The sequence below is a fragment of the Melanerpes formicivorus genome, unplaced genomic scaffold (genome assembly GCF_026170545.1).
Source record: "Melanerpes formicivorus ecotype bairdi unplaced genomic scaffold, bMelFor1.0.p_v2 SCAF_7, whole genome shotgun sequence".
Lineage (NCBI taxonomy): Eukaryota > Metazoa > Chordata > Aves > Piciformes > Picidae > Melanerpes > Melanerpes formicivorus.
The window spans coordinates 26,498,446-26,511,885 of record NW_027142359.1 but is presented as its reverse complement, the minus strand read 5'-3'; the positions used below and the strand labels follow the sequence as shown (position 1 = coordinate 26,511,885).

Here is a 13,440-nt window from a genome sequence, read left to right as displayed (position 1 = left end):
TACATCTAGACACAGTCCAACAGTCCCAGGTAGTGTGACTGGGAACTGAGGCTGCCTTGCAGGGAGCCCTGGTGTTGCCACCAGCCAGAGCGCACACGTAATCTTCCCCTGTGACAGCAAGAGGTTAATGAGGGGGAAAAACACCATCCTAAAACAATGAGGCAGAGCTCAGAGACAGCAGTCACTGAACTCAGCCAGATAAAGGGGCCTGTGGGGATTGTGACAGCTCTGGGGACTGTATTTCATGCACGGCTAGCTGAATGCTTTTTGATAATAAAATGAAAAATTACACTGCCCAGAAAATATCAATTTTCTAGCAAGGTGAGTCCCGTTTAAAAATGTATTTATACCCTATTTACCATTTGGAAAAATTACCTCCTTATTACTTTTTGCTCTTGCATTGACTGTGACAAAAATGTCAATGCTAAAAAATCAGCCTCTCAATTGCTCCTGGAAAGCTCCTTGGAGCTGACGCAGCTGGGAGCAGAGGTGGGCACTCCCTGAGGAGGACACCGCTGCTACACGAGTGCCCAGTATACAAGTGAAGGACCTGGGCTCCATCCTAGCACCTCTACTGCAGGACCCCTTCCATCCTCCACCGCCTGGGAAAATCCAGGGGTTTGGAACCCTGCACATCCCAATTCTCAACACAGCAAGAAATCATCAGTATTAGATAATTAGGGATGGATAGCTGACAAGCAGACATAATGAGTATTGCTATTTCAACCAACTAGAAGGGAAGAAACAGCTACCCAGCAGGTAAGCACAGTTTTTAAGCTGCAGGGCAATTCATTATTTTCCCCAAATGTCCTTTTTAATTGTAGATAATTAAATAAAATACAGAAAGGAGGAAGGGAGAATTTTAGCACCATGAGGCCAGCTCAAGGTATGGGAATAGAGGGGGCTGTGCTTGAGTAGTTACCACCTTCTGGCTGGAGCAGCCTACATTGTAATCCACAATTCACTTAGTGCAGTGACCTTGCACAGGCCACAGGACTCTCCTGCCTTAGCAAGACTTTCCTGCCCACACACACTGTTGGGAGTCCAATCGAAAAACAAGATCCTCCCTGAGAACCAGACAGAAGCTGTGTGTCAAGCTTGGCCGGCAAGAGAAGGCAGGAAGCCTTGGCAAGACATCATTCGGGGAGGTTGTGGGGACATGAAGGGATGCGAATGCCAGCAGACCGCAGCCTCTCAAGGAACGCTATCCTATCCCATTATGGGAAGTGTGTGCTGCGTCTGAGACCCAAACTGGGGAAGTTCAATTTGTTTTCAGATCACAGTTTAGCATTTCTCATTCCTTCATCATGGGTATCTAGTGAGCATCAGCATGCCAGAGTGATACAAAATCACTCCTGACAGCTGAGCTGGAATGTCCAACCGCGGTACCCAAAAACTAACTGAGAAAGCTTGTTGAGACATTTCTGGGGTAGCAGCTTCCCCTGGGCTACGACTCTGCTGAATGAGAACTGAAGCAAACAATACAGGCAGCAGGACACACACAGATGTGTTTGCCAGCCCAGGAATGCAGTCAGTGAGCATTCCCAAATGGCACTTCCAGAGCCACAGAGATGTGGGGCACAGTGGCAGCTCATTTAGAGAAACTGTAACGTGTCTGGTTTCAATTTGCTGTGCTGACTGGGCAATGCAAAGATCATCCTTTCTTTGCCTGGATGCTGCATCTCTTTCTTCTCCCATTAAATCTGCAGCTTCTGGGGTCAGCACGAAGCCATGGAAACTCCTACTGACACCCTGAGCTTTGGTACTTTCAAAGGAGATAGCTTAAGTCATGATGACATAACTGACAGCCCTGCTAATACAAAACAATTTCTCTTTAAAGCTGTCGTATCCAGTCAAGTGTTCTGTACATGCAATATTGTGACTCTTGAGTGGAAGAGCAGATTTATATAAGCTGAGAGTTGCCTGGAAGCTGGGGCAGGAAGCAGCTTTTCTGCAGTATCTACAAGTTTCAAATGGATTTCTTTTCCTCTCTTTAGTTTGCTGGATTTCAGATCAACAAGTAAACTCTAAGTCCTAATCTCACAGTGTGAAAGAAGCCTTTGGCAACTCACGTTGCCTTCAGTAAGACGGAAACCATTATCCCCAAACATTAGAAGCCCTAATTGCCAAAGCAGTGTAATGCCTCCTCATGTGTTCATGACACACTGCTAACATACACCAGACCCTTGTGGGACCACACCAGGAAGCATAGCCTGGAAGCAACCATTTCTCAGCGCAAAGGCCAGTAGATCAATTCCCCTATCCCTCTCCAGGACAACGACAGAGACCCACTCCCTGCAGCAGCCAGCCAAAGCACTGCTGCCAACAGTCCTGCTTGAAAAGCACTCCCAGGCCAAGATCTCCACTCCCTTTCCCCCTTTCCCAGCAGCTCAGCCAGAAGAGCCCTGGCTAGCCCAAGGTGGTAGCTGAAGGAGCTGTTCAGTAACACCTACCATCCTCGTCAGTGCGCACATGCACAGGGATGCTCTCCGGTCCTGGCCCCACATCGGTGTGAGCCCTTACCCACACCTTGTACTCGGTCCATTTCTCCAGGTCCTTGATTTCCCAGCTGGAGTGCTCCCGTCCAATGCCATCCACCACATGTTTGGTGTTGTCATCTCCTTCCACTGCCTGGTACGCAATGGAGTACTGGGTGATGACCCCATTGCGGCTCTGGGCAGGCGGTGGCACCCAACTTACCCGGATGGTAGTGGAGCTGGTGCTTACACACTCGACTTCTTGGGGTGGGGCGGAGGGGGCTGGGGATAAATAAATGAAGTGGGGAGATGAAGGGAAATGAGTGGAAGGACAAAACAAAATGCACAGGGAACTTTTACCCAGCCAACTGAGAAGCATGGAACACACACATGGAAATTCAGCCAGTAGCCTCCTGGACAATCGCCTGCCTTCCTCTGAGAGCATCAGAGACTGCACTAAGGGCAGTTTGTATTTGAAAGCATGATGAACAGCATGGAGACAGAAGTGCTGGTCTGCATCAGAGAACACCTCTTCCCAAAGCAGTTCTGGACGCTCACTTTACCAAATGCAATAACTGGCAGTAAGGGAAGGGGATGGTGTGAGAGAGAGAGAGAGAGGGAACCTGATAGGGGGAAGAAAGATGCTTTCAGTGAAGATCTGAAGCAGATGGAAACCAGACGAGGTATGAAGCTACAGAAGGCAAGCGTGGCAGAAGGGGAAGCTTACACACCAGATTGCATGAAGGCTTGCAAAAACCTGCTTCTAGCCAAGTGCAGGAAACAAAAGAGCGTAGGGAAAGCCGGTGACTGAGGTCAGCTGGAGTGTGTCCAGGCAGGGTTAGAAATAATGACCATCAGCTATGAACAGCACCCTGACCCAGGTGGGAGCCAGGCACCACATGGAAACAGGAGATAACACACTTATGCTGCTTTGCACATGTGCCTAGTATCTGGGACTGACTGCTTCATGCCTGCCAAACTGATTACCTGCCTCAGTAGCTTCCTGGCCTGTGGAGCTGTACAGGGGAAGGTAGGCAGGACTTGTCCCTAGCAAAAACTCGTGTCATTTGCATTAACTTTCAAGTCTCAGAAATATTAAGCAGCCAAGGAGAGGAACAGGATCTGAGCAGCATCTCATAAGGGTGAAGAGCAGTCCCCTCCACATTGCTGGGGAACAACAGTGAAATAAATCTGGGAGGGGGAAAGAGAAGAATCAGGTAAGATGAGATGACCTGCACAATTCAGAGTGATCTCTAGGGCACCTGGATACTTCATTCCCTTTTTCAATCTTACAGAACATCTGTCCTGCTACAACAGGGCCCTGGCAGCATGGGAGCCCTCTCATGGCAGTAACAGCCCTGTCTCATCTGGATTCACTGCCCAGGGACACTGCAGATAGCATGCTTGCACAGAGGGCCACAGAGGGCAAGGGTAGAAACCTAGAAAAGGAAGGGAAACCACCTGTTTGAGTAAGGCACAAGGGAGATGAGTGCACTCCTGGGTGCTTTCACAAAAGGCAAGAGCCCTATGCAGAGAGGGGAGGATACTCTAAGACTAGGAAGCTGTCTGGCCAAGCAATAATGGAGTATAAGGTATTCTGCTGTGCTATGGCAGATGAAAGATGAATGGCTTCCATTCTTCACTGTGCCCAGAAACACAGAAACAGCTGAAAAAAGACTGGTGCCCTTCTCCATGCTGCAGTCCTTGAAGCCATCAGCGCACCAAAGCCAGTCTTACTGGGGCACAGGGACAAACCTGCCTGCTCACTGCCTGTGATAAGCTGAACACAACCTACATTACTCCAGATGGCAGCAGGGATCTCAGATAATTAAAGCACCCAACAATTGTGCCTTGGCTTTGCTGCGCACAGGATAGCACTGGGAGAATATCTGGGAAAACTGAAGAGACAGCAGGACCTACCAATGCCACTGCTGGCCTCTGCTTCCAGGGAACAAGGACCACTTGCTTACAGAAGCAATCACAAGCTGCCTCTTTGGGAACTCTTTGTTCCCACTTCTCTGCCCAGGGAGCAGGGCCCTTCCCTGATGCCATAGCTGGGGTAGCTGGGGAGAGGAAAGATAACAGGAGAGCTGAAAGAGAAGATGACTGAGCAGAGTCAGGCTGCTGCTACTGGTGCTGCACTGGAGGAAAGAAAAGCCAAAGAGATGCATGGAGGCAGAGAGTTGCCTATGTGAGGAAGGCAAAGCAGGATTGACACTGTCATTTGGTATACTAGAAGGAAGCAGTAGAAAATGAAGTAGAAAATGAATTCTCACACTCTTGGTTAATCAGCAAAGAAGTGACAGGGAATAAAGTAGGAAGATACAGCACCAAGAGTTATTTCAGGAAGGACATGTGGTAGATAGTCCCTGGTGGCATCCCTCAGAAGGGACAGGTGAGAGATAAGGAACTTGGCAAGCCTTTCCTTTGCCAATGTGTGCAAAGAGGCCTTTCACAGAAGAGATTTTGTTCTGACTTTGGGGCTCCATAGCATCCCTTGGGATGTAGCAATGAGCTCCTTCTCCAAAGGTAGCTTTGGCTGGCAGTGTGGGCAAGTTAAATGTTGGCTGTTGACTGGGTAAGAGTCACACACATGATGTACAAGGTAAAAACTCAGATTAACACTTAAAGAAAGCAAAATAAAACTTGATAACATGAGAAAGATCAACTTAAAATGCACAGGGAGTGGAAGTGTCCCTTCTGGGGCCAGCTAAGAGCAGACTGGGTGGCCAGCATGCACCCACACACAGAAATATATCCACATGTACACTGTGAAAACCTCTGCTGCCTCCAGGCTACTCACACTGGCCTCCTCCGCAGGCTCACAGCAGCTCTCTGTGCCCATCCAGCCCACCTACCCCTTAAGGCAGAGAAAAGGCAGCCTCAAGACCTTTGTATTTCAACTGAGAACCGCATTTTAATGCCGAGGCCTGATGGGCACAGAGCTGATGCTCCTCTCCTTGCATCATCCTGCTTGCCTGAGGCACTGTAGTCTCCGGGAAAACTCCCCCGTGATTCTCAGACCCTCAGAGCATCCTCGCTTGTACTTTTTGCAGGATGCCCAGCAACGAAGCAGGCAACTTAGCAGGAAAGAGAGCCCAAGAGGCAGCTGTCTTCCCAGGAGACAGGACATGACTGGAAGGGTGCAAAGGGGTACTGCGTCCCTCTGGCTTTCGCAGACAAGCATCCCTGCAGCACACTCCCTGAGGAAGAATGCCACAAGAAAAGCCCAGTAGGAGCAATACAGTTGTCCTTCTCCAGCCCATTAGTGACTCATTAGTGATGATGTGCCTCCTACCTTAGCATTGACAGGTTTGTCAGGACCAGGAATAGAACCTGAAGACAGGGTAGTCTGACTGCTCCTGCAGTTTGTGTTTGACCTGAACACCATGATCTAACAGCCTTTCTTAGGGCAACCAGATTCTAGAGTGCAAGAAGGAGACCAATCCGAAGCTGAGAGTAACAGTCTTTCTAGATTAGTAAATTCTAAGGCCACAGAAGACCAATCCAACTGTCTAACATGAGGTGTTGCTACATGCTGACTGAAAAATTTCTGCCTGGAAGTTATGCATTGTGCACACAACTTCTGCTGACTTAAAGCAGAGCTTTCTGAAAGATCTACTTGATTTTGAGATGCCCAGTAACCAAGAATCCGCTCTTCCTTGGGATTGTTCAGTCAGTGGTTTGTCACCCTCAGTGAATAGCTCAGTAGTAACTGGAAAGGACTTTTCTCATAGAACAGTGTCATCAGAAATCTTCTCAAGTAGGGGTCTGTAAATCAGTCATTTCTTGGGTAAACAGAACTCCTCTAAGGTCCCTTCAAGTTAAGGACGGTTTTACTGATTAAACCAAGGTATTCCTGGGTCTTTTGGTTAAATCTTTTACAACCTGTGCACGTCCCCTCTACTGAACAGATGTCAGAACCAGTCAGAAACGGCCAGTGAAGCAACAACCTTAGAAACAGAGCAGTAGGAGACTCCCTGTGAGTGGGCAGCACATAGAATAGGTCAAGGGAAAATGTCTGCCTTCAAGAGTCCACGAAGCAAAGGTTTCTCCTACTTGGACTATTGTGAGACTCTGAAGGACTCACTTATGCATGGAGCCATCTCTGATTAAGGGTGTTCAAGGATAAGAGCATCCACTGATCGAATTAATTTAAGTGGCAGGAGAGTTGCTTCAGCCTTTGCCTGTCAATACAAAAGCTATATGAAATAGGTATACAAATCCCCACACTATGAATTTGTTCTCCATGTTCAAATATTTATGACCGCATGATCTGCACCTCTCTGCATTTCCACACCTGTCTATCCGGGCAGTAATAAGATGCCATTAGCTCACTTAAGGAGGTGGCGGAATCCATGCGACTCATATGTTAATGAAGCTGAATTTTCCTCAAAGAGAAGGTCGTTCCAACAGTGAGCAGAGCTGCTTTTCCCTGCCTGAGCTCCCTTTCTAATGGCCATCACAGGCTCTTGGCTGCTGTGCACGCTGGCACTCTCCCTGCAGGGAAGGCTGGATGCCTTTGCCAACTGCTCACCCCACATAGCTAATAAATCCCAGACAGGCGGTGCTAACAGAAATGTCTTTTTTTCCCCCCTTTTAATGCTCTTTGCATAATGGCAAGCCCAAAAATCGTTAGTGAAAACGAGCTTATCGCAGGGCCCTTTGATAGCCCTAATCTGCTTATGCGCAGCACTTTGAGCTGCCAATCAGAGCCGCGCAAACTCCTGCTCTGTGATCACATGTGGATGAAAGTGATATTGCCTGGGTCACCTCATTATCTATCCTCTCTATTAACTGGGATGCAGCTTGTTCCGGTTTCCCCTAGTGCTGCAGTCCCTGAAAGCAGCAGCCTCACTTGCTCACATAACCCAGGCAAACAACCACTTTCCCAAAGTGACTCCTCCAGATGTCTGACAGCCACAGGCACATTTGGCTTCAATGGATGCCTCCCCTCGCAACCAAGTGTGTGGACCAGGGGATGGACTCCTGTCAGAAGCAAGGCAGCTGGGATGGGATTAAAATCCAATGGTTCGGAGACAGTCACATTTAGAGCCAAACACCCATATGCTGTCTGTCCAGACAGCTTGTCTGCATGGGAGTGAATTCATAGAGATCCACGAACCCACTCAAATCAATCTCTCCAAAGCAATTTCCCAGCCTGTTTCACTCCTCCATCAGTTCCTATGAACTTACCCTTAAAGAAAGACAGCATGATCAAAGGGACATGAAGAAAAAACTTACCACTTGAGTGCACCCCTCTGCCAAAGAGCCCTGATCCAAAATCCCAGCTGACTTTCCCCTTTACGCCCTTTAGCAAACTGCATGTCAGCATCTCTGCAGACCCACAAGGGCAGAAGCACCAAGCTCCATCATGCCCAGGTGGCAGAAACTGGACTGCTTTTGATTTGTCTTCAGTAATGCAGTGTCAGACACTTACTGGATTGGGCAGTTCTGGCTTCAATCGTGGGGGTGTAGACTCCTACCCCCAGCTCTGAGCGGGCACCCAGACGGAACTTATACAACGTGTCTGGTTTGAGACCTTCCACAGCATACGAGGAGGTTGGGTCAAACTCCACCTTTTGCTGGCAAATAAAACACAGATTATTTGGTGTAGCTGGAGAATACAGAAAAGCTGGTGCTCAGCTCCCAGTGCCACTAGAAAAGGCAGCTCCATCACCCATTTGTGCATCTACTTCACCTGGAGGGCATTTACTTCTGGCAGCTCTCATGCTGCTATAAACACAGTAGGAAAGGACCATGGGACCCTGCTGCTCTGGCACAGTTCTTGCTGTGCTGCCCTGAAGCCATCACTACTTTCGATACATTCAGAGCTGAACTTTATTTAGGGACCTGGCAGCAAACATGGAAGGGCTCTCTCTAGGCCACCTCCAATTTGCTCCTTAAGTGTAACCAGTCCTGCAGCTGCAGACACATTGAAGGCCATTTCAGACCTACCTAGAAGCCCTACTGTTTAAGGGCACCATCAATAAGGACATCTCAGGAATGCAGTCATGGTATTCTGGAGCCTTTCCAGTCTCAAACCAGTCACTAGTTACTTTGCTGGCCATCAAAAAGCACTGCTGGGATCACTTACATAGAAGGCAGAGAGAGACTGCCATGCTCCTAACACACAACCCTGAGACAGAAGAAACACAAAGAACTTATCTCTCTTGCTACACCAGCTCAAGCAGACACAGTTTCCCAGCTGCTGAATTGTGATGTCTGTCCTCAAGTGCTGTTGATTCAGAGGCAGGATTCTTACCTGAGTGCCATCCTCCCCTTCCCAGTAGAGCAGCTCATATTTGGTGATGCGTTCCTGAGAGGCAGGCAGCCATGTCAACAGAATGCGAGTATCAGACTCTGCTTCTGCCTGGAAGTCAGCCGGCTGGGCGGGAACTGGGGACCAAACACATGGTTAGTGCCGGGAGGCAGATGCAGGGAAAACAGTTGCATGGCTTTGCAGAGTCTGCATTTCACTTTGTGAGCATACTCTTTCATTCCTTCTGGACTCTCCCTTCTTCCCTCTTTCCCATAGTGTATGCTCTTGGAACAAGCTGGGCAACAGGGAATCACCTCTGGGACTGAGGTGGGTGACTAGGAGAATTGTGCTTGCTCACAGCCCCTGAATGCACCCCAGCTCCTTCTTTCCACCTGCGTACTCAGACCCCAGAAGGGCCTGGAACAGTTACAGAGGTATCAAAATCCATGTCCAGAACCGTCTGTCATATTTTAGTCACAGTATCCCAGACAAAACTGTGGGTTGAGTTACTTGCACAGAGATTAATACCAACTCCCTAGGACAAGCTGACAGCTTAAAGCTGATAGCCGTGGAGCAGGCATGCCACTCTGATGTGCAACTATCTGAGCACCAAGTGCAATTCCAATGCTTGGGGCAGATCAGGCACACAGCCGAGCCACACACACCACTGGGGTGGACATGGAGCCAAGGTACTTCGCTCCATACGTACCTCCTTGCTGCGTTTTGACCTGGATGATGTCCGAGGGGGGTCCGTCACCCACTGAAGTAAAGGCCAGGACACGGATGCTGTATGTGGTCCCTGTGATGAGGCTGCCCACGGTGGTGAGGTGGCTGTCATCAGTGTTGTGTTTCTGCCACATGCTCAAAGGCAGATGCGGGTCAGTGGTATAGTAAACGCGGTACCCGCGGATCTGTCCATTTGGCTCCTCTGGCTGCTCCCACTGGACCAGCATGGTGCTGGCACTCAGCATCCGTGCTTGGACTTTGAGGGGTGGGCTTGAAGGAGCTTGCTCTCCTGTCCGGGCCTCGACCAGTTCACTGGGGGGACCTCTGCCAATGTTATTGACTGCGATGACACGGAACTCATACTCTGAGAAGGGGCTGAGCCCACCTATGCTATAGCGGGTTGTTGCCACACCATCCACCTCCTGGAACTGACCCTCCAAGGATTTGGGCTTGTACTGGATGACGTAATATGAAATAGGGTCGGAGTTGCCCGAATCCCAGGTGAGGGTCACGCTGGTAGCTGTCGTTTCAGTCACTAATGGCTCTGTTGGAGGTTTTGGCAGTGCTGCAATTGGAAGGCAGAGAGGTGTGATTTAAATAATTCAGTCAGCTCAAACCCTGCAATGTGCATGGGGATAAAAACGGAGCTGCCACCTCCCATTAACATTCTTCTTTAAAAGGCAGAAATCATTTCATACTCTAGAACATGCATTTTTATATTACCATATATTGCTTGAAGTGGTTCTTAATGGAAGGATAAACAGAGCAATCATGTTATTAGACGTGCTTGACGCACTTACCAGCAGCAGGCTAAATAAAGGTAATTCAACAGGGATGCAGGAATGTTTCTGTCATGGGGGTTCAACTGGCAGTGGAAAAGTGCTTGCTGGGCTGGACCGGCCCCAGAAGCCAGGTGTACAACTGATTTACAAAGGGATACAGTAAAGCAATCAGCGCACCACAGGTCATCTGGAGCTATACTCCTGCTTCCATGGCGGCAGCATTTGGGGCTATAGGGAGTTCATGGGCAGTGCTGTTAGATGGGCTGATGGGGGAATGCCTTGTAAGTATTACAGTACATGCAGGAGGGATACAGCCAGAGAAATTACCAACTTTCACATCCACTATTTCACTGGATGGTGTGTCAAACTGCAACCAGACAAAAACTGTTACACAAGAATTCTGTGACACTGACATCACTTAAGTTTTAATGAGAATGCAACTGTTGCAAGAAAACATCTCCAGATTTCCCATTTTACCAAAAGAGCAAAGAAAGTGAATGTGTGTGAGAGAGATTTGCAGAGCACACAAATACTTTAAGACAATGACAGAATTAAAGCCTACAATAAGTTCAAACCTCCTATGAACCTCCTATGAACCACTCTAGCTAAAGTCTTTAGTGACTTGTAATGCAGCTGTGCTTGATGAGGAACAAGATAAAATGCTCAGCCCAAATTAAGATCCAAAAGTAATTCTTTCTTTGGCAAAGCCATCAGGTTTCCAGTTTACATGTGGTTCAGCTGAGGAGGGCTGGCTCTTAGCATGCCTGCTGCAACTGCTGGGAAGGATACCTTTTCCAGTGCTACTGCAATGTGAATACTGAGAAAAATGTTGAGGGCTGACCTGGCATGAGAGGGAAGGCCATGCAGCCAACAACCAGACATCACCCCACCCCCTGTGGAGGACTTTGGGAGAGAAACACCAATATTACAGTCTGAAGAAATGCATTTCCTAGAGCATCCAAGAAATTGGCAGCCCCCCCTCGGGCTTTCAAAGACAGGTAACACTCATCCTTCCCTTCCTTTGGAGAGCTGCAAGCTTGATGCTTACCAGCTCTTAGGTGTGCAGCCTGCGTGTAAGCAAGTAGCAAATCTGGTACTTACTGCACTTACTGCAATCAACTCTGTAACAGCTTGCTTCTCCTGTTTGCCCTGCAAATAAGCCTAGTTTCCAGCAAGCACAGGAGAAGTAACACTGGGTAAAGGGGTTAGGGACAGAACAAGTAAGATATCCAGAGTCAGGATGGAAGGCAAAAGGCTAAAGGAGCTGAGAAGCCTGCTCTGTGTCCTGGGGGCCTCTGCAGTCCTGGGGCAGCAGTGGGCAAAGCAAGAGTCATCCCAGGTACAAAGAGGTAAACACTGGGAACAATCAGTGCAATGGTACAGTTCCCACCGCCTCCCTCCATGACCAAACCATTTTCTCATCATGCTTCTTTCTTTTGTACACTCTTGAGTATGTGTTATAACCAAGGCAACCCCAGCGCTCCATACGGAAACGGGAGCTGGGAAAGGTACTGACTAGCAGGTGCTCTGAGTAAAAGGAGGCTAAGGTTAAAAACATCCCCTGACTGGCACCAGGGAAAAGAGAATTTGCTGTTAATCTCCAGGTCAGAAAGGGCTACCACTCAATTCTGTGATTTGTTCAAGCAGGGACTTGGTGCTAATGGTGGTCATGGCGAGGCGGGGAGGGGCCTGCAAGAAGAGGCAAGACTCAAAAGATGACACATCAGTGGAAATCTCAGCTACAAATCAACTGCAAGGAGAGAAGGAAAGGCATAGTGTGGATCTGCTTGGCCCCACACAGGAAAGGCAGAACATGTACTTCAGTCTCCTGCTAGGAAGCTGTCTTGGTGGGCTACCCTGTACCCACTGGTCAGAAATCAACAATAATGTCCTCTTTGGGGCAAAGCTACTTGTGAAACAGCAACAGGAAGCATCCTTAACAACAGCAACAAAAGAAAGATGAAGGGAAAGAGGCAGAGAATGGAAACAAGGAAAACTGTCAGAGAAACATGCAACAATTTTTAAATGAACACGTGTGGCTCCTCCCTGCAGGGGAGGAGGATGCTCAGCCTGGTGAGGCTCACAGACACTTCACATTGCTGGGATTAAGCTTCTTGTCCTGCCCTTTCTGCAAGAGAATATCTGTGTGCAAACAACTCTCTGACTGCAGACATCCACTCCCCATTGATGGACTATGGCCTGCCACTGTGCTGAGCTGATCCTGCTGATGCATGGAACAAATCAGAAATTACTGGGATGAGCACAGACTCGATGAGGTTCCCTCATGGAGTAACAGGAACCCAGCCTGACCTAAACCTGTCCCATTACTGGGATGAGCACAGACTCAATGAGGTTCCCTCACGGAGTAACAGGAACCCAGCCTGACCTAAACCTGTCCCATTACTGGGATGAGCACAGACTCAATGAGGTTCCCTCATGGACTAACAGGAACCCAGCCTGACTTAAACCTGCCCCATTACTGGGATGAGCACAGACTCAATGAGGTTCCCTCATGGACTAACAGGAACCCAGCCTGACTTAAACCTGTCCCTCATCATGTAACAGGGAATAAAAAAATGACCTCCAAAGAAAATACCATACTCTAAGCAGGCAGAAACAAAGCTGTGGGTTTGGGAATTCCCTTTGCAAGATGGAAAAGTCACAGGAGACTGCAATCAGTTGGCTGCACCCAAAACCACTTTGGCAAAGGGCCACACCTTTGAAATTCCAGTAGTAACACCATGAGGAATAATTGCTTACCTTTGACAGTGATCTGGGCTGTAGCTTCGATCATGCCGAGGGAGGAGATGGCCACGCAGGTGTAGTTGGCAGACTGCACAATGTTATTCAGCTCCAGGACATTCCTACCAACGGGCATCTCATCTTCTTTGGTCAGTTCCTCCACACCAGCCATCCACTTCACATAAGGCATTGGAGCACCTACTGCCACACACGTGAGGTTCACGCTCCCCCCAGGCATCACCTCGTGGTTGCTCGGAGGGATAGAGAATCGAGGAGCAACACGCCGCACTGAAACAAGGAGGAGACAGCTAGTAGGGTCACAGAACCAGCAGAAAGCACTCAGTTGCATTGCTGGGGGTACATTAGAGGGGGGGGTCGATGTTTTTGCCTGTCTATCCCTTGGGACAGATAAAATGAAGCTCAAATGTTGTTCGCTGCTTTGCCAAATTGC

At 48.7% G+C, this 13,440-nt stretch overlaps 1 protein-coding gene across 8 annotated transcripts in view; it reads right to left on the bottom strand.

Annotated features, from left to right (window-relative positions):
* PTPRF (protein tyrosine phosphatase receptor type F) overlaps positions 1 to 13,440 on the bottom strand; it is a 430,746-nt gene that overhangs the window by 64,663 nt on the left and 352,643 nt on the right. For 5 of the 8 annotated variants that reach the window (XM_068141543.1, XM_068141542.1, XM_068141545.1 and 2 more), the window contains exons 8-12: positions 13,008 to 13,277; positions 9,449 to 10,030; positions 8,743 to 8,876; positions 7,918 to 8,062; positions 2,454 to 2,759 (exon numbers count right to left, since the gene is read on the bottom strand). In XM_068141543.1, the coding sequence (XP_067997644.1) occupies positions 2,454 to 2,759; positions 7,918 to 8,062; positions 8,743 to 8,876; positions 9,449 to 10,030; positions 13,008 to 13,277 (1,437 nt within the window). The remainder of the gene's footprint in view (positions 1 to 2,453; positions 2,760 to 7,917; positions 8,063 to 8,742; positions 8,877 to 9,448; positions 10,031 to 13,007; positions 13,278 to 13,440) is intronic. The other 3 variants (XM_068141547.1, XM_068141548.1, XM_068141549.1) reach the window with 1 other exon arrangement.